The sequence below is a fragment of the Lonchura striata genome, chromosome 4, assembly GCF_050655825.1.
Source record: "Lonchura striata isolate lonStrDom1 chromosome 4, ASM5065582v1, whole genome shotgun sequence".
NCBI classification, from domain to species: domain Eukaryota; kingdom Metazoa; phylum Chordata; class Aves; order Passeriformes; family Estrildidae; genus Lonchura; species Lonchura striata.
Window position 1 is genome coordinate 18390720 of NC_140706.1, and position 21078 is coordinate 18411797.

At 42.9% G+C, this 21078-nt stretch overlaps 1 protein-coding gene and 1 long non-coding RNA gene across 3 annotated transcripts in view; one reads left to right on the forward strand and one right to left on the reverse strand.

Moving 5' to 3' along the window:
• LOC116183533 (uncharacterized) overlaps positions 1-19997 on the forward strand; it is a 46246-nt gene extending 26249 nt beyond the window's left edge. For both annotated transcript variants that reach the window (XR_014954753.1, XR_014954754.1), the window contains one exon: positions 1-19997. This exon is cut by the window's left edge. This is a non-coding gene — a long non-coding RNA (uncharacterized LOC116183533).
• Positions 796-20617, reverse strand: LGI2 (leucine rich repeat LGI family member 2). The gene is made up of 8 exons (XM_021554313.4): positions 20436-20617; positions 20277-20348; positions 17283-17354; positions 14039-14110; positions 13405-13476; positions 12179-12348; positions 7328-7492; positions 796-4819 (listed from the first exon to the last, which is right to left on the reverse strand). Exons 1-8 carry the CDS (start codon positions 20615-20617, stop codon positions 4002-4004), a joined length of 1623 nt encoding a protein of 540 aa, XP_021409988.4. The 3' UTR covers positions 796-4001.
• Positions 20618-21078: the final 461 nt, after the last annotated feature.

The following is a 21078-nucleotide window of genomic DNA, read 5'->3' on the forward strand; positions in this document are numbered from 1 at the left end:
TAGGGAAACAGTGCTGATTTGCAACTGATGTTTGAGCTATGATGGATTTCAGTGAACCACACCACAAGGGCTGCTGACTCATAAAAAGGTGGAATACCCAAAAGGAAAGCAATGATCCCAGCAATTGCATCCCATTATGGTATGTCAGACATGTCTTTGATTACACAAGCCTATAATTAGTTACACAGAGTTGTGCTATTTCTGAAGAACTAAGAGGAAACAAAAGAATTACCCCGTCTTAGTGACTAGCAAGATCAACAGACAACACTGCAGGATTTCTTTAAATAAGGTGTATTCATGGCTGATGTATTTACTTTTTTTTTTTATTTCAGAGTAAATGTCAATGATTCAGTAAAATTTAACAAATCTTAAGATTTTGTTTTGCTCAGTGCAAAGATCTGAAAGTCTTGGAAGTAATTTTAGGGCTTGGTTCCTATTTACTCAGCATGTAAGAAATCCACTTAAATCTCCTAAGTATTTTTTTAAAATTATTTTTAAAATCAATATCTCTTTACTTTGTGGTAAGAACAGCTCATGAACGAAACTCGCAGCAATAGCTGCGTTACTTACTTGCTAACACTAGATGGGGTGTAAGGAAAGAGTGAAGGGGAAAATCAGGGAACAGCAAAACCTTGGAAATCCGAACTATCTCAAGCACAGAAGAAAAATTTAACTAATCTGAGCATGGCTTTCTCCACCTTGTCAAAAGCCAAACCTGATCATAAGGGACCCATTTGCATACCCTGACCATTCCTCTGACAGTGGATATTTCAACATGTCACACACCACTATTAGTCACATTGACTACATTTTATTCATATATTGAAAGAGTACATACACATGTCAGTAGCATAGATTGCATCAGCTCCTCTTTACTAAAAAAAGCTCAATGTATATACAACTTTAAAATGCTCCTGCTGTAGCTAGTGCATATTAAATCAATGCTTATATAAACTAGTGATCTTTACATAGATTTATGTATTTTATAATACATTAAAAATTATCAGTGGCATGTTCTGTTATCCTTTTTCACTGTCCCAATGGTGTAACATTTCAATGAATTATGGATATGCATATTTTATTTATTATTCAAAACAATTTCTAGTACAGAATATAGGCAATGAAGACAAACCCATGGTTGCATTTGGAAAGGCAGAAGGGATTTTCAATTATTAGCAATGTCTGTTTTTATGCCTGTATCCTGCAGCTTTTTCTTGGGAGCAGGAAGAGCAGAACAAGGCTCTTTTTGAGGTCTTGCTTTTTTTAATCCTGTGGAAAGTACCATAACATTTTCTTAATTCAACTGGTGCTTTTTGTCCTCTCTCTTAGCTGCTTTGACCTCCTTTTCATGAACTCAGCAGAACAGGCAGGCCAGTGTCTGGCTCCAGGCTCTTCCTGAGGCTGGGAGGGATGCTGAGCTGGGTTTTCTGACCAGCCAACACAGCTACTCAACAGAAGCGGCAGCCTGCCTGCAGAATTAATTTCCCTCACTCTCTTCTTCTGGTCCCATGTGAATGAGCTAGACTTCTGTGGATCACTTTATCCTCTTTATTAAGCCTGTCTCTGCAGATACTGTTTTAATTTAATCCAACTTGATAGCCACGTCTCAACATCCCCTTGGCTCTTGAAATAGCACAATCTCCTGTGCTGTTTCAAGTATTTTTCAATACACAAGCCTTTTTCCAGCATCCTCTTGCTTCCCTTCAAGGATCCTATTTCTCTAAACTAGCTTTTCACTCTGACTGATGCCCCTTCCTGAGTGACTAGAACTCACAGTTGAGCCCTAAAAGAAAGTGCTGGTGCACTGAGAAATGCCACCCTCATCAGGATATCTAACTCTAGTGAAACTTGCATGCTTGACAGAAAAGCAATACAAAATGCTTTCCCACAACACAGGCTAAATAAAAATACTCAGCCATACTCACTTTAAAAACTAAACTGGTAACAGAGTAAGAAGTTGCATTCACTGGCAGACAAGAATATCATTGTTTTGTCAGATTTGTTAGCTTAATCCTAGGAGAGGCATTGCTAAACCCTATTGCAGAGTGTTGGTTTGCATCTGCTGGTCATGATGGAACACTAGGACTGACACTGCATTGGGATTTGGAGGGCAGCACTCAGAGGGTGGGATGGGCCAGGTTGCCAGTGTAGTTAAAAACAAAACCAGGCTGAACAAAAAAAAAACCCTAACACATAATTGAAAATCAGAGTGAGTTATTTCTCTGACAGGCCAGTAATAACTTCATTTCATAGCAGAGAGGCAAAAGCTGGGGAAGCCTGTGACATGCCAGGTCACTGTAGGTTATGACTCCTCATGGGAGTTCTTATACATAATCCTCTTCTGCAGCAGACTTCACACCCTGGATATTGGGAAGCCTATGAGAACATCTCTGTGATCATAGGCCATGTTTCACATGTCAAGGGGAAAAATGTCAAACTCACTCTGCAAAAGGATGGTGAGATATGCCTAAGTATGATGGAATAAAGTACAGTTTCCTTTGCTCCTCCTGCTTTATGCAAAACCTCCCTATTATCCAAGGCAGCAGTGCCACAGCAAGACATGATAAAACAACCTAGTAAACTAAGTGTTATGGAAACTTAAAGAAATACCTTGTGTAAGTGAACAAACAAGAGCTCTGATGCACAATTTTGTTGGGTAAGGGGGCCAAAGACCCTTTCCTGGAAAACAGTCCCTTGCTGTTGTCTTGAGAGAGGCTCGGTGTGCTAGGATTGCCCTGAGTCATCAGGATCACTGAATGGCTTGGTCTGTAACAACCCAAAACACCAATGAAGCACAGTGTGTCCACATACTCCTCTTTAATTTTCAATGGATTGGCAACCTGGCAACAGCCTGGACTCACCCAGTGGAAATCCTTCTTGGAGGCAGGATTAGCTCTGGTCTGAAACAGCTGCAACAGCTTGGTTTCAGATGACTTGGTGATACTGAAGTCACAGTTAGACTTTAGCCAGAAGGAGGATTTCCAAATACAACTTGGATGTCCCAAACCTGAATTTATTGCTAATGAGCTGTGCTGTGGGGGGAAATGCTAGACAATAAATCACCTCACTGAGTACAGAGGAGCTACAATATGAAGTGCATCAATGTTGATATATGTTCAGGCAAAGCTTAAGCCCTGTCTTCTGGAATGAGAGTTCACAACATAAGAACATGTTAAACATCCAGAATCTACTAGAAATCATCAGGAAAAATATGAATTAGGGCAAAATGGAATGCATTTTTGGAATACCTATTAAAACAGAGGGTGTGTGCGACTTGTAGTTGATTTGTTCATGGCATCATGCAGACCTCTGGTAATTTCTGTCTGTATTAACTTGTTAAGACCTCACAGTCCTGAAGAGACACAGCTTCCTAGCTATCCATTTACTGTGGGCTGGGCTACTTGTTATGCACAATTTATTGCTGAAAAAAGTGAATAAGGGTAGAAAAATGGCAATAGGTTTTGACTCTCCCTTCAGTCTGGAGTGAATTATAAAGATGTCTTGGATTTACTGTGAACCAGAAAGAAAGATTTTGAAGAGAGAACTCAGTGTATTCTGGAATATTCCTATTTGCTTTTACAATTCATCAGCAACCATGAAGAACTGGCTCTAATATTAAAACTTACACTACTAAAATGTTACTTTAGGAGTCAAGATAATTTTTATGCTTTGTATGGCTCAATCTTCATTTTCTTTTTGACATGTTCAACTCAAGGGAGTTTTCTGGATTGAATTTAGATCATTCTCTTAGATGTCAACATTAATTCTAATGCACTGAACTCCTCTTTGAATGACTGCAGATTGTGAAGTGTCTTTGAAAAAGGATAAAATGGACATGTCATGCAGTAACCAAGTAAATGCAGTCCCTGATTAATATGCAAGTTTGAAAAGTTCAGAAAATGTCATCATCCTCCATAGGTGCACCCTGTTTTTTGAAAGGTCTCTTTTTGTTTTGTTTGTGTATAAATATCATTCTACACAGATTTCACTCTAGCAGCTTTTCATAAACTCAAGTCAATGATGATATGTTCAAATATCTGAGTGTTTCCTTTAAAACTAGAGGCAAAGAAAAAATCTCTTCGATCTGTTGATACAGCTGTGAAAGACCGTGGTGCTTGCACGTAGATTTCTTTAAATAATCTGAATATCTTCTTTTCACCATCCCACTGGTAAATCTGGGAGAAGGTATAGTCACTTCCCAAGGCTAGGTAATAATTGTTCTTGAAGGAGAAAGGCTGCAGTGTCATGGCTCCTCGGGATGGAAGAGCCTGTATCTCCACAAACTGTTTGCTATTCCATTTCATAACTCTGGAGTCACCAATGAATCTCGTGAGTGTGATGTAAAGGTCATCTTGCATCCTGAAACTCTTCACAGCCAAGACATCTTCCATGTTGGGGATTTCACTGTGTGGGACAAACTTTTTGGAGGCTTTGTTCCACTGGAGTATAATGGGCACCTGGGAACGGCTAGAGAGGATTAAATATGATTTCCCGTCTATATCGAGAAACTCAGCATCAGTGTCCCTGAACCACTCGTGAAGAGACTGATATGAATAAAATCCTTTGTTGTTCCACTTATACACTGTTGACAAACCTGCTTTAGAGCTATCTGCTATGACAAAAAACATTTCACTGTCTATCTCAAAAAGCTCTATATCATTTGGCTTGGAAATGCGAGATACTTCAATATCCTGGAATTTGACAAACTTTGTCCAGCTTTCATCAAACTTGTAAATGTGTGAGCCACCAAAGAGCTGTGCCACCACCACAAAGACTTGGTCACCAACAAGAACGGCTTTACATCCCACTATAGACTGACCTATTGCCCAAAGAAAGAAAACAAAACAACACATATATTAGCACAGCTCAAACCATGCTTTACATTACAGACATTAGTAAATCACCCCTCCCCTTTTTTTAAACCTGCATCATCTCATAATTTTGTCTTCTGCTACATGCCATCAAAACATCTTTTCAAGCTTTTTGCTTCCCAGTAACTGGAGAGATGACTTGTCCTGCCCTGCAATGTATGCAAGTATGATGCACCATAAAATGCTGATTCCTTTTTATGCAAAATACTTTTTATTTCTCTGTTTGTTCAAACACATGGTCCTAGTATCCGAAACAATTTTTAAGCTAAATTTTATTATTGAAAAATGACAAGAGTTTTTATCTTGCCATTCATCAGATATTTGAAATTCTCTTATTCTTGTAATGTCTATCTTTCCATCTGAACTGGAAGAATGAAATATAGTTTATTTTTCTTGCTTCAGAAGGTTTAGAGTCAGCTTTTTGCTACTGTACATAGAAATATTGATGTATCTTGTGCATATATCACCTGAAAGCAGGATGAAAAAATAAATCTTACTCTGTAGTTTGCGTTAGGTAGTATTGAGATTTTGTTAAACTAGAAATATTTAGGAATATTGCAGTTGCCAGGTAGATCAGATCAGGTTATGGTCTGTCTTGAGAATGTCAAGCTACACTAAACAATAACCACATGAAAAAAGTAATGGCGAGACTATTACAATAGGTGTTGTTGGAAGCAGAGAGGAATACACAGAGGAATTCCTCTGTGAAGCACACGGTTTAAGTAGAACTATAGCTGAACAAGTTCCCCATCTCATCCTTGGTCAGTCACTACAGGAGATTTACCCTGGCTCCTCTGCTTGTCCCCTACCTGTGGCTTTCAGAGCTGGCCTGGGATGATCTGCCACCCTCGCAGTGTAGGAGACCTGGGAGTACCTTCACCTCAAGTACAGCAAAGTATCTGCAGCACAAGCATGAATGCTCGAGCTCATCATCCAGGCTCCTTCTGATCTAACTTAGTCAAAATACAAACTCTAGAAGAGCTTTCACCTGTCTCCTTCTACAGAGGACAGCAATGCTTTTCTCTTCATGTTCACTGTAAAGGCAACCTTGACAGCTAGCTCAGCTCCATAACCCCATGTTGTAAAAAGAGCTAAATTTAGATATCCAAATGCCAAGCATATGGTAAGTAGTGAAATCTCTGTGGAGCTGGCTCCAGAGCTCTACAAAACACTCTTCAGGCTCTGCAGGAGGCTCTTTATGTGCCTGTGTTCCCTGGCAAAAATCTCAGGTTCATGTACATTTCAGGTCCAGAGCTCAAGCTCAGACCTTCCAGGAGCAAACTCTGGGTGTGGAGCTAGGACACATTCCCTTGCAGAAATATCTCCGGATCAAATCATTCAGAGGAAGGTGAAATACACCTAGAAGTGTGTTTCTAGTGTTTGCTATCTTTGCAAATGAGTCAAACTCTCATTTTCATTTCCAGGGTTTTTCTAGGGCTCAGCTAGCTCTCTCTGGGCTGTTGACTTCTCAGTTTACATCCCTGGTATATATTTTACCCTAATCTACCAAAATACAATGAAGCCTAAAAAAGCAACATTTTTCATTTCTGAAATTTCCTGGCAGAGGGGTAGCTTCTTGTAAGATTTTGTTAGAGACACACACAACTGATTTAAGGAGGTAAGTGCTTGCTGCCTTTGTAGTATTCCACACCAGAGGAGGAGACAGCATACTTACTCTATGTCTCCCAATATATAAGGTAAAATATAATCGATCACACCCAACAAGGACAGGAGGGAAAGATGCTCCTTTGATAATTTAGCTCCTGAGTATTCAAAACCTCTGGCTTGGAGTATCTGGGAAATCAGGCAGCAGATAACAGTTTTGAAGACTGTCTCTGCTGTCATGGTGTGACTGAGCACCACAAATATTGGTTAGGGACAGAATGGTTGTTAGAAAATCAGCATTAGAACATCACCTGGCATCCACACAGGCTTTTTGTTTGATCTGTAATCCGGCCAAGATGTTAACTGAGCATATTTGTAAATTGAAAGTAAATGCTGAAGCTTTACAGCACATCTCTTTATGTAAAAATTACAGCCTAATTTTCAGCTGTCTTCCTGGTCAGCTCACCCTACAAGCATCCTGCAGTCCTGTTTCCTCCTACATGCAATAGATTCTTTTTATATTTTGTTTTGCAGGCACTTTGCCAAGGTCAAGTGCTCCTTCAACTTCTGCTTTAACTTGCTGTGTGACTGAGGCAGTGAATGCTGAGGTGGGCCATGGTGTGACACTGATGGCAAGTATTTGTGGCTTCAGAAAAATGTACAAGATTGGACAAAAAAAGCCTAGTTTGTGTGCCATGGTAAGATTAAATGTGCATGGAGTCACTCATGTCCAAACATCACTTACTCCAATCAGCCAAATTCAGCAGAGATTTAGGACAAAACCCAATAGTTGATCCCATCTACAAATCTTATCCAGTTCATTGGTGACTGGAATCCCCGTGTTCATATACCTGTGATATTGTCGTAACTCCTGAAATTCATTTCGATGTGATCCCACTCCAGCACCATGCAGTTCTCCATGCTGGGCTGTGCAATAGCTACAAACACATCATTCTTTGACTTGAATGTATCCACTGAAACAGACTGGTAGGGCAAAATCTGGTGGACAACAAAATCTAGAAACATACATTTATGACAGTTAGGATGCATCTTTGCTGGAAACACAGAGTAAGTGGTCATGATTAGAATGATGTACACTGAAAAATGAGTGAAATACTCTGGATTTTGTATAACACTATCATGGAAGTATCAGTACTCATGCTAGGCACGCACCAACAGGGAAAGTGTCTCTTGCTTTAGGTATCATGAACTGTCCTCTGAAAATGTATTTGCAAGAAGATCAAATATGTAAACAATGAAATAATTCAGATTTTCCAGCCAGGCTGGCTACTATAAATGAAATAGAGAAGTCTCTTTCCCCATGGCTGGAAGTTGCTTTCCTGTCAAGTGAAATGGCCTTGCTAGAATCACATTCAAGCTGAGAGACAGCAACTACCAGCTGAAGTCCAATAACTTCTTAAGTCATGCAAATTTAATCACCAGCAATTTGTGTTATGCTAAACCAGGCAGAAAGTGAAATGATATCTGAAGTTTGCCTGGGGATAACCCCATTTTGCCTAGACCATAGACAAAATGGTGTAATCAAAAACTCAGTTAACATAATGTTTTATGGGGCATTATAATGTAGTTTAGGCATAAAATACAACCAACCTGAAAATTACTATCCAATGGGAAACTTATACTAGACAATGAGACTTAGAAATTGGAGCAACCTGTAAGGATTAGGAGTGTAACTCCAGAATTAAAGACCTTTTTTTTTCTCAAAAATTAAGTGCCTTTGTAGGCTTAAATTGAAAATTCACCCTGGGGTATGTCAGCAGTCACTACAGAGCCAGTCTGGGGCAAAGTGGGGAGACTTGGGTCTGAATCTGACATTTGACCAGACAGCTGTGCAAGATCTCTATTATCAAGAAAATAAAAATGGTGTAGCAGAGCTGACAAAGCACTCAGATCTAAAATGTGGTTGGAGATTTGCATTGAAGTAAGGTATGGATATGCATACATAGAAAAGGAAAGGCATCTCTCCTGTGATGGCATTTCTGTGCAGAACCACGCACTGCTCTTTTTTAAGCTCCATTTGCTACATGCTTTCACCATGCACTCCTGTGTTGGAAGGGCCTGAGCATCCAGGGATTTTGGTGAAATAGTAATTAAGTCCTCACTCAAGTCCTTTATTTTGGTGCATTATGAAATAATTGCTTCTGAATGAAGAACCCTCTGTTTCTGCATGCTTGAAAGCCTTGCCCTTGAGGAGTTACACTTGTGGAGAATAAAGATAGATGACTACCATTAAACAAACAGAGCAGATTCCACAGCTGTGAAAGAAATGACAGTCTTCATTCTTTGAGGGACTATTATAAATAGAGCTTGGGCTTGGTTCATAAATGCTGGTAGGCAAACAAGAAACTTATCTTCATTCTCAGTGGGAAAGTAAAAGTGCTGGGGAAAGCTGACACTGAACTATGCAAAAAGTAAAAGCAACTGACCAGTTATAAAAGGATAGAGCAAGAGCAGATACAGTCACACAAAATAAAAAATTTTTTTTTAAATCTTGAGGGAAAAAAAAACCTCAGAAAACTAATCCTGAAAAGATGTCTCTTGAAATCTGAACAGTTGTGAAACACTTTGGGGTAATCTGTGAATTGAAACAAACCAGTCTGTATGTGAAAATGGGTAGAGAAATTATTTGTAATCAGTAAAAAGCAATAAATGTTGGGTTTAGCACCAGCTGGGAATACCAGACTCTACTATAGAAGAGGGCTACACAGTGAAAGTTACTGCCATATCAGGCTTGCAAAAATGTAGGCCTTTGGGGCTTGATTTAGTTCTACATATCTTGCTGTAATGCTGGAAAGGGCTAATACATTAAATACAGGACTGGGGGAGGAGCCCTTTCACAATACCTTTCTTTTTTAAGCTGCATCCCCTGGATGGGAGAGGGCAGAGGACACTCCCACACTTTCCCCCTGTGCTGCTGGCTGCATGAGCTGTCCTTCTCTCCCTCCCACCCAATACACAGTTTTGCTCTCCCTGTCTCAATACACGTGGTTTTCATGCTGTTTTCTGCTGGCTGGGAGTGGGCGTGTCCCTCTGTCCTCCAGTCACTTATTCCACCTCTGCTCCCTCTCCTCTGTGGTTGAACTGGCATCATGGTGTCACAGGTGAGGGGCCCAACAATTTTAATGGGATGATTTTCCTTCTGGCAGCCCTTGCTTGGGCTCATCCCAGCACTGATGCCAGCACAGGAGAGCAGGAGAGCAAAGGGAACATTGGAGGACACTAAGGAAATGTAAGTGATGGTCTGTTTGGGCAGCTGCTCCAAAACTGTATCCTGTGATTCAGTCCCACTCTCCTCACATCCCTTCTTCCCTGCAGTGGATACTTCTGCTCCAGGTGAGGCTACCAGGGACCTGGGTGTGCCAGCAGGGAGTGTTAACCATCCTTTCCCTTCTCCCACCACAGAACATCTCCAGCACAGAGCAAGAATGGAGCAGTACCTATTAATATGCAAACTACCTCCCTTCCAGACAGCAGGGAAAGAGAAGACCACCTCCAGAAGACAATCTCAGCTAGGTAAAGAAAGGAGAAAACAAGCTTCCAAAGCTCAGTGAGATGATCCCTGCCTGCAGATCTGGGCAAAGCACATCCCAGGCATGCACATAGCTTGTTTCCAGTGGCTGTGGGAGCCCGAGGCCTGTTTTCCAGTCTCCTGAAAGTGAGTTACATGTTCCCCTCTGGTGCTCACAGCCACAGGACAGCCCCCTCACACACTGTTGAGGAAGACAAGAAATGAAGTGAAATGATACAAGCACTGAGAAATGGAAAAGACAGATGCTATCACAAAAAGAGTTAAAATGCAGGTCACCAATACTGTCAATCACTTTCTCTGTGAAGAAGCAATAGAACCATTTTGTTCTTTGCCTTTTTATTTTAAATTTGGCAGCACCTCTTTCCATGTCTCCTGTTACCATTGTAGCAGTCCAGCCGATGCAATGAGCTGACTGGTCCAACAAGACACATTTTACCAAGCAAACTGCTTTGTTACTACATCCTGCATCCAGTCATGCTCAACACAGAGCACTGGAGACCAGAAATGATACAAAGTCTGATCCCAGCTGGCAAAGGGGGGAAATACTATACTAAAGACTAATATGAATGAAGGAGGTTTGCAGAGCCCTTCCCACCACTGACTGGGAAAGGAGAATACACCTACATTATGTATTTCTAAGCCTGTAACTAATCAATCCTCAAGGAAGGAATATGGGCATATTTACACTTCCTTTGGATCTGGGGGAGGCAATAGCAGAGAAGGAGAAAACAGCAGGGGCCTGACACCACAGATCACCAAGGTCATACAGAACAGAGTCTGACAGCTACATGCTGTGCTGTGGGAGCTTCTCTGAGAGCATTTGAGCAAATATTCAGCTGGGAAATCCTTGCCTCATGGAACACCTTCAGTTCCCAAAAACTCTGCAGCATTTGAAATTAATTTATGCTTTGTGTAATTTCACTTACAGCAGACAAAGGGACCATGTTAAGGGTTAATTTTGCCTGGAGCAACTTTACAGTGTCTAGGTACAAAGAAGTGACAGAGGCCTGGTAGGTCGGATAGGTTTGAGGACCAGGTAAAGCTTTGTGCACTGTTCATGCTACACAATTGCTTAAACCAGATTGTAATGAAATAAAGCCTGCATTTACTTTGCATTGCTGTGTCTTGGTGATTCAGCAGACTTAGGAATGTAACTTTGGTGCTGTTCTAAACTTCATTGCTCTCCTGTGTTTGACATCCTTTTATGCAGCAGGTTATTGCACTTTACCTCTGCTGCTTTTCTGACATAATTTTGAATTCTGAGTTCATTCTCTTTTCCTTTCACATATTGCCATCAAAGCACCTTTCATACCTTTTCCTGAAATTTCATTTTACATTACTAGTAATCACCTTTTCTCTTGTCTTTTAATAATAATGACTGACTTGATGACAGATGAGAACTTGCACACCTTTGATATACTGTCTAGAAAAAAGGCAGAGCGCTGACATCCTATTCAAAAAAGATGAAAAACAATACCCACAGCTGATATTTTCAGTTATATGATGTGACTACACTTAAAGATAGGTAACTGCAGCAGTTTGGGCATAAAATATAAGCATAACCACATGCAAATTTCTCTTCACTCCCTTCAGCATGCTTTACATTACCTTAAAAAATAAAAGATCAAGATCATAGGCAAAATAGTAGTCAGAATATTATTGGACTTTTCAACTTAATGGAGTTCCATGAAGAACTTCTGGCACTACTGCAACCATCTTTGATGCTAATAAATCATTATTTATAAAATAAAGATAACAGCTATTGCCACATTTTTTAACTTATTTTCATTGCTTCCTGTGAAATACAGAGATTTTGGGAAGCTCATCTGCCATAACTATATGGCTTTATTCCAGATAATAGAAAGCATTCTGTGATGAAAATTAAGCCACAAATTGAGTCATAATCAAGTCTTTTGGAATATGAATAGGCAGAGCTCTTCTCCCATTATCACTTAATCCAAGTAAAAACTCAGCACATACTTTGGCTTCTAAATGTAATTTTTCTCATTTTGCACTTGTTCTAGTACTTGGAAGTGCTTTGTATGTAACCCTTTCCTCCCCCCACGTCATGCTCATAGAAGCAAAAGGGTATAATCTAAACTTCTGATATTTAACCATTTGTAGTGTGCTTAGAAATATACATTCTGAATACCTGTAGTGGTGCATTCATAATCAAAACTTGTCACATCATTTAACTTCTTATCCTGATATTCTGCTGGACCAATACACAGGACATCAGAAACAGTGGAATTTGTCATCTTTAACCACAAAAACAACCACTTGGCTTTGCAGTCACACTCAAATTTATTTCCCCTTAAATCTCTAAAAAAACACACAGAAATAAACATATTTGAAAAGGTTGATAGCAATATGAGTACTATAGAACTGTCATCACCTTGACATGCTGAATTTCAAAATATCTGAGTATCCTTGAATTGTTCTGAATTGAAAACAGGGAAGTTTCTTAAGTTTTATCTGGACTCCTTTATCATGAGTTCTCTTTCACTGAGTTTTTGGAAAACTGTTGCATTCTATGGTGATATATAATCACAGTAATGGAGCACTATGATTCATGTGTAAAGTTACTTTTTGGTAAGCTTTAATAGGATGAGGACTGTAATGTAATACATCCTGACATTCAGGTTGTCTGGTGCAGGCCTCCTTTGCACCATTTACCATTGACACAGATAATTCCCATTCCTTCACTAAACTGTTCCAGTACCACTGGTTGACAGAGCAGCCTTGCAGATGTAAAATACAGATGTAAGACTTGTGTTCTTTGAGTTGCTGTTGATGTAGAGTCAATTTAACTTCTTCCTGCTAATGTATGTTCAATTTGATTCTTTAGCAATTTTGGTGGCTTATGATTTTACTTTGCTTGTTTGGAAGAGCCAGGCCAAAAATAGGGGAATCCTAGTTACACAAGGAAATACTGACAGAATGTCAGCAATGTGCTACAACTGCACAGAAACAAGGAAAAGAAGTTGTTGGTGGTTTTTTTTTTTATTTTTTTTTTAACTAATCCCTTGTACTAAAATAATCTCAGGGAATATGCAACAATAATAGGGAAACATGTTCAGAGAAACTGTAGTTTTAAAATTCATTGTCTTCCTTTCTCTAAAACACAATTTACATGAGACATCAGAAAGAAGTACAACCACATAAGCTATGTACAGCATCATGAGAAGCAACAGTGATTTAAGAAATAGCAGTTGCTTTAGAAGAGTCTATCAAGCAAACAATTACATAATGAAAAATAGCTAGAATAAAAAAACACACTTTTTTTTCTGTGTAGATACCAGATACAGCACTACACACCCAGAACTTAAAACTGAGAGCAAGAGTGACAGAAGCAGCAGAAAGATTCTCATTACTTACAGTTCAATTAAAGAATCTAAATCGCTGAAGACATCCCTTGGCAAAGCTTTGAGATGGTTATTTGCCAACGAACTAGAAAAGAAAGTCGAGCTTAGTATTATTGCTTTCTCTTACCTTGCAATTCTTACCAAGTCTGAGCTCACTTACAGCTTAATTATCCGGTACTGTCCAGCCACTGGCACTGTTAGAAGTTACCAGGAACAGGCATTAATTATTCTCATTCAAGAATGGAAATTGCTTGAAGTTCAGATGAAAGTAAAATATTTAAAGCTTTTTTTTTTTTTTTGCCCATGTGCAAATGTAACCCACAGAGCAATCACTGAGCACACTGGAAAGAAGCAGGAATGTTAATCATGAGTAGGCAGTGTGGTGGTGGTACCAGCACGGCACTGGGGGTGCCAGGGGCATCTCAGACCCAGCTGTGCCTGCACATAGGCAGCCCAACATGTGGCAGTGCTGCCCAGGCAAGAATTGCTCTAAGGCTGGTTCTTAATTTATGGAAGGCATGTTGTTGACAGCAGGAGGAAGCTGACACAGAGGGAAGAGAAGTTTTCTGTGTGGCAGGAAAACCAGTGGTCTTCCAGGAGAGTTTTGTTCAAGTAGAAATTACTCTATCAAGTGTTAAATAACTTACAGGTGAGTCAGGTCACGAAGGCCACGAAATGCATTTCTTGAAATGGTTTCAATTTTGTTTCCTTCAATAAATCTAGGCCAAAAAAGAAAGTATTTTAAAATACTTTAAGTAACATTATTATTAGCATCACCATGGTTTAAGCTATGGTTGCCAGATGCAGCATATTTCTGAGCAGCTTCTTCAGACTTAAAGGGGGGAAGTCTCAGCGGAGCTGAGACTTCGTGCTCATGTTCCCTTTTCCCCTTTCCTTGGGCAGGCTGCAAGGAACAATGCAAGTACCTGGCATCACAAGGGATGGCACATGACACAAATGTCCAGTAGAAATGGAACAAAGTGAACAAGGCAAAAAAGAATTATTCCTCTCTTAGTAATCCTCTCAGGATGTGTTGTGTGAGGCAAGAGACCTGCATAGGCGAGCCTCCTGAGTCAGACTTTAGAAGCTAAAGTCCTACCTTCCCCTCTCACAAATCAGCATTTTCAAACCAGCAGGCAGCACAGAGGTGCCAGGGCTGCCCAGGCTGCAGACCTGCTCTGATGGGGAGCTCCTGGAGCTGCACACACACACAGTGCCACCTCCGTGCCCACACAGCCCTGACTTCAACTGCACGATTGACATCTGCACTAAGGGCAAGACCACTGCCTTGGTTCAGGTCCGGCTGCCACAGCTCAGCTCTGTCCAGCTGGGACATCTCCTCTGCAGGGTGCCCGCTGCACACAAGCCACGGCCCCGTGCACTGGGGGAATAATGACAGGCACGTATCGATTCCAGCAGCAGGCTGCTCCTCCTGACTGCACGTCAGCATTTAAAGAAAGAGCTGATATTTGAGCATCTTGACCCCTGAACACTTGAGGACACATCCCTAAATACACCATGATCCCTGCAAAGTGATTGCAGCCAGGTGGCCATCAAGATATTGCATGCTACAGCTATACCTGGATGAAGACAACTGTATGCTGACTTTATGAAAGGCTCATGAGATAAAAGTGCCTCCCTTATTCCTTGGCAGCTCTGTTTGCCCTCCAGAAAAGTTAGAAGCAAAATGCTATGATACAAGGCATCTTCTCAAGAAAGTGATAATGGGAATGCAGGATATGACAAGTGCTCTTGGTTCTGCAGTTTAGGTGTAGGAAATGTCCTTCCTGAAGTGCCCGGGACCCTGACTGCAGGCAAAGGGGGCAGATGAGGAAGTGCTGTGTCTGTGTGGGAGATGTCAGAGGCAGGTCAGCCCTTTCAGGGCTGTGCAGAGCCACAAATTCAATCCACAAGGGCAGAGAGCCGCCCTGCCTCCTGACACTGGCTGCTGGCATCCCTACAGAGCACCAGCTCCATGCAAATAAACAAGGCTCCACTGCTACAAGCTGGGACTCAGGAATTTGCCAGATTCTTGACTTACCAAGCCTGGCCTCCAAGAGGTGCTACTCTGGGAATTCCAGTCTGCTCACCAGCAAAGCTCCCATCTTTATCAGACGTGTCTTACCCAGACTCGGCACACAAGCCAGTGTAGAGTCAATTTAAGGGTGCACTGAATGCCATTATAAGTGCTTCAAGTGCAGCAGGACACAGCTGGAGATGTATTATCTGCCTATAAGCATCAGCTGTGGGTGCTCCCCAGCTGCTCTTCGGCCAGAACTTTGGCTTTGTACACACAGACACTTGTCATTCCTGTTTGTCAGTGAAGTTTCCTTCTTGTCTACAAAGTCTGATCCCTGGTAACTAACAGACATGAGTTATGGAAGCTCCACTGGTTTTACTGGCTGCATGGCCAAAGAAACAAATCACAGAGAAAGGCCACTCACAGCCAGCTCCTAAAAGGTGGAGAGGGGATTTGCTGGGAAGAGAAAAAGCTCTACGGAATTAGCAGAAAAGGCAACCACAACCATTAACTGAGACCACTTGTTCAGCTGCTAAAAAATTTGAAACGGTAAGGCTTTACTGGTCATCATCCTGCTCTCTGGTGGTCAGGGACAGAGATTTGCTCTTTGACCAGCTGGGAAGGGCAGGGTGTTTCACTCAGACAGGAATCTGGTTTCAGTGACCAGTACAACTACCATGATGTATGCTCTGCTGCTGGCACAAGCCCATCAGCACATGAAAGCAGGCTGCTAATGGTACAACATAAAATGTTTTTCTTCCTTTTTACAAACTACTGCAAATAATTTTTTCCCTGTAGACACAAGGAAAAGAGAATGCTTAGATAACTTGCTATCTCTGAAAAATACAGATGTAGCTGAATCATGGATTTTAGCATATACCATTTACCATTAGCTGCAAATTCCATTGTTGGCTACTCCACATGTACCAGACTATTAACCTTGAATATACCCCATCATAATATCTATTTGCCTTCAAGATTTTAGCAAGAGTCAGTTTTATGATCATTGGTCTTTCTGTAAAAAGGACAAATGTTTTCCACAGCTACATTTCAGCTTGGAAAGGTGGGTGGAATGAGGATTTTTTTCAGGTGGTATTCATAGTTTCAAACTCACCAGCTTATACTGAGTAACACAGAGAAATGCCATCCTTTGGAGTGTGAAGGGAGGAAGCCTTGTACCAGGGCTAATACTTTTTTTTTTTTTTTAAATGTTGAACTAAAAATAAAAAAAATAAGGACCAGAAAAAGAAAGGAATGTAAAAATCAACTAAGTGAATGATATAAACAAAAGGAGAGTTAAATAATTTAAAATAATAATATAAATAATTACAATAATTTATATTATATGAAATGTATGTTTGTATTTTTATGTATTTATAATTAATTAGATAAAGATAAATTATATGGACATTAAATAGGGTATCAGAAAAAAGGCAAAGTAGGAGACAAAAGCTGGGAGAAGAGAAGCAGAATCAGCATTTTTCAGGGCAGTACACCAATATTCTGCAATTCCTGCTCGGGCTGCCCATAGGTCAGAATGGGCTGCTCCACATCTTGCCTGAGATTCAAGTCACCTTAACAGGGGTTCCACTGTTCTGGAAAGCCCAGGCAAGCTCCTGCTAAGCAATGCCTTTTTGGTGTGCTGTAATTGCACAGAGATACCTTGTGTTCAAGGCATCTTTTAAAAATGCACTGTAACATCTGAAAAATCGTCAGCCACCATAAAGAATATGTGCACAGAAGTGGAACATAAATCCTTCAGCTCTCCTGCTCTTGGGAATAACAGTAAAAACCAAGACTCTGCAGCAGGAGAGTCTTGGCAACTTATCAAAACATCTTTATTTATAAAGGACATAAAATACCAAACTTACAGGTATTCTAGATGGAAGAGACCAGCAAAGGCATCATCTCGTATAACAGTGAAGGAGTTGGAGTTCAGCAAGCTGAAAATGGAGAACAGGCATTAGGAAAGCACATTAAAACTTGACACACTGGATTATGCCTGTTGTGTTTATGGCCCATGACCAAACTAATCTTACCGACTTGAGCTCATATCACCCCACCAATGCAGCACACATAAAATACTGTGGAATGGTCTATTGAAAAAAAAAAAAAAGTAAAGGCATTACAGGATGGTAGTTAATGTCCACTACTCCCCAGGGAAAATGTGCCATTGACCTTGGCTAAATATAACCTGGTCCTCAACTCAATGGTCCACTGAGCAGAACAAGCCATCATTAGATGGCAGGTCTGCTGAGTGTGGCCCCATCCACTCACCACCCCTCCAGCCCCACTGACAACTTTTAAGAGTCCACCTGAGCACCAACCCTAAGCTCCCAAGCACCAGCTCTCATTTATGCACTCACAGTGGGCCAATGCTCACTCATTCCACACTGCCAGGGGATGCTCCAAGCCTGACCTGCAGACAGGGTACAGCCTGCAGCATGGGAGGACAGCAGCCAGTTTGCCTGCTGGAAACACAGACATATCCAAACCACCGAGACAGAGAATCCTGCTGTCTTTATAACAAAGCTCTGTGTCCACAGGCGGCGAGGAAGAGCCGCAGTGCTGCCTCCTCCAGGCACTGCCTTGCCCTGCTGCTGTGTGAACTTCAGGGACATGGAGCTGCATGTCAGAGCCGCACCAGAGAGGCTGTCACCTGAGCCAGCACAAGACAGCCAGGGTGAAGGAGGTTATGGAGGCTTTGCCAGCAAACTTCATTCCTTGCTGTATTAAAGCACAACACTGGACAATCTCCAAACGTTGATGTTCGTTCAAAGGCAGAGAGGGCAATCTCCTTTCAAGAAAACAGCAACATTTCTAATTTGGTCTAAAATATTAACGCTACTCAAAAGAAATAATTTTTGGAAAATATCGGAATTTCCCCAATAAATGAATATGTCTGCGCTAATTGCTTTATTAGAGCAACTGATTAGTCTTCCTTTTGTATGGTTTTAGGCATTTTACTAAAATTAATTTAGAAGACTAATGAATATGAAATGCAAACTTTCCCTGTGATCCCTGGATATTATGCTAATACTAGACAAATGCTCCTTAAATTATCCCAAAGAAATCTGACAAAGATGAAGACCACCATCAAAAATAAATCCTTGCATTACTATTTTACCATGATTACTGCCACAGAAGACATTGTCCTGAGGTGCTCATTTGCTCAATTATGCATGTAGCTCTTTGTTATTTAATTGTTATTTTTTCTCATGCTTTAAGGAAAAAGTTACAAATTACACTAAACAGAATTTGTGAGTGTCCAAGGTGGTGGTGGTGGTGACCACCTCTTGCTCCCACATCTGACTTACCACGTAAAGTGACATGAGCAACTTCTGCCTTCCTCAACAACCCACCTCTGCCCCACCACCCTACACACCCCAACATCTACAGAAAATCTACTGCAGCTAAAGAAAAGGGACAATCTTTATCTGCTCTTCCTCCCTCTTCCTAATACCACCGTCCAAACCAAGTCAGATTCCCCCCAGCTCTAATTTTCCACCCACAGCTTCTCACCCATGGATTTCTCCCTTTCCTTCCCAGCTGGCACAGGTCACTGCCACCATTTATTGGTGGGCAAGGTCCTCGTGCCCTCTGCTGGGGGCTCGGTGCTGACCCCTAACTCACAGAAACTTGGTTTTGGGACAGTTTCACACTAAAGGAGGTGAAGGCTTCCATCGCTTGCTTTGCCGACTACCCCCAGCATTTTGCATGGAGTGCTGTTCCTCCCAGTGGGAAGACAGGCCTTTGTGTCAAAGGAGATGGGGTGCCCAAGGAGAGGAGCCTCACCATCAGCTACCAGACACCTTCAGAGAATACCTCTTGCTAAGACTCGTTTTAACATCTAGTTATGTGGCAAGCACTCAGCCTGGGTTTCTGGCAGGTTTTGGATCTTTTTGCTGAATTTTCCTTTGCAGTGTGTCTTTGCCTGGAGGGGCCAGTCAGTCCTGATGGGGTGGAGGTGTGGAGGGCCTGCTTGGTATCAGGCGTTCCGGACAGGCTGTGCTGGGCTAGACAGGATGCAGGCTGGTGCTCAGCCTGGCTGCAGACTGCCAGAGAAGTGAGCATCCAGGCTCCCCAGGGGGGGTGTGCTGCAGTCTCTCTGTCTTCCCTGCTGCCTCCCAGGACAGCTAAATTAAGCAAGTTGCTCAATCTCCTGGAGCAGGAGGCACACACCTAACTGCAAGGTGGGCACGACCAAGCAGCTTGCCTGGGGCCAGGAAGGAGGGATGGCTGCTAAGTGCTGGGAGCTAGAGCACTGTCTCCTGGGACAGAGGAGCGCTGGGCCAGAAAGTGTCTGAGGGGCCACCCTGCAAGTGGCACGCTGAAGGACGGAGTCATGCTGCAGACAACAGCAGCACTTCACACACAGAGGATTTCCTCTGAAGTGTGTCCTGGCAGCCTCTGCTCACCCCACTGTGCCCACTATGTCACAAAGCCAGTGCAAGGCTCCTGGGCACAAAGTGAGCAGGAGTGAAAGCCACCACCACAGAACTCTGGGGGACAAAACTCAGCCCTAAACTTACTAAAGCTGACGTTAAAAAAAAAAAAAAAAAAAAAAAAAAAAAAAAAAAAAGAAACGTAGGGCATCATAAAACATTTCCTCCTCCTTTAGTAACTAAATACACATTTTACGAAGTAGTTTCTAAGCAGAAAATGCATCCCTGAGCAGAAATGTTATGAAACAGCAGCTACACCGGGGGACTGTGCAGGCTGTCTTCTCCTGTTTTCTCCCTTTCTACAAGAGAAAGGGAACTCTATTTAGGAGAAGCTGAGGGGCTCTATGCTTAAAGGCGTTCCGCTCAGGAGGAAGGGCTGAAGTGCTACTTGACCGTGCTCCTTCCCAGTGCCATACTTACAGCAGCTGCAGGGAGGGCAGGTGGGAAAACATCCTGTCCTTGACTTCGGAGAAGGTCCCGTTCACCAGGCTCCTGGAAAAAGAGATGCCCCCCGTCAGCGGGACCGCCCCGCGTCCGTTCGCCACCCGGCGCCGTCCCGGCGCGCAGCCCCGCACTCACAGGGAGCCCAGGCCGGCGGGCAGGCTGCGCGGCGCCGCCGCCGCCCCCACGCAGAGCGCCGAGTCCCGCCAGCAGCTGCAGGGCGGCCCGCAGCGCGGCGGGCGGCGCGGGGCGGCGGGCGGCGGCAGCGCCAGCAGGGCGGCGGCGGCGCAGAGCGCGGGCAGCAGCCGCAGCGCCGCCATCCCGGCCCCGCGCCCGCCGGCCGCGCCCGCCGCCCCGCGCCCTGACATCAGCGCGGCGCCGCCTCCGCTGCGGCGCCGGGACGCGCAGGGGGGGTCCCGCGGGCGGGGCGAGGCGAGGCGAGGCGAGCCGGGGGCGCCTCGCCCTCCGCGTCCCCGCGGGACCAGAGCCAACAGCCCCGCGGGCGGCCGAGGGCGCGGGTGGCCCCCGCTGGTAGCTCCAGAGTGATGCTACCCCAGAAAATCGGGGGGAGCACTGAGGTGCTGGAGCGTGTCCAGAGAAGGACAACGAAGCTGGTGAAGGGTTTGGAACACAAGTCCTACGAGGAGCGGCTGAGGGAGCTGAGGGTGTTTAGCCCGGAGAAACAGAGAGTCGGGGGAGGATTTAATGCTCTTTACAATTAACAGAAAGGAGATTGCAGTGGGATGGATGTAGTCTCTTCCCCCGGGTAATATGTGATAGG

Coding starts and splice junctions, on each gene's coding strand:
- LGI2 (XM_021554313.4), bottom strand. CDS start 20,617: ATGGCGGCGCTGCGGCTGCTGCCCGCGCTCTGCGCCGCCGCCGCCCTG. Junction 17,355..20,276: donor CTGCCCTCCCTGCAGCTGCT/GTAAGTATGGCA, acceptor CTCCATTTTCAG/CTTGCTGAACTCCAACTCCT. Junction 13,477..14,038: donor CTTCGTGACCTGACTCACCT/GTAAGTTATTTA, acceptor TTTCTTTTCTAG/TTCGTTGGCAAATAACCATC.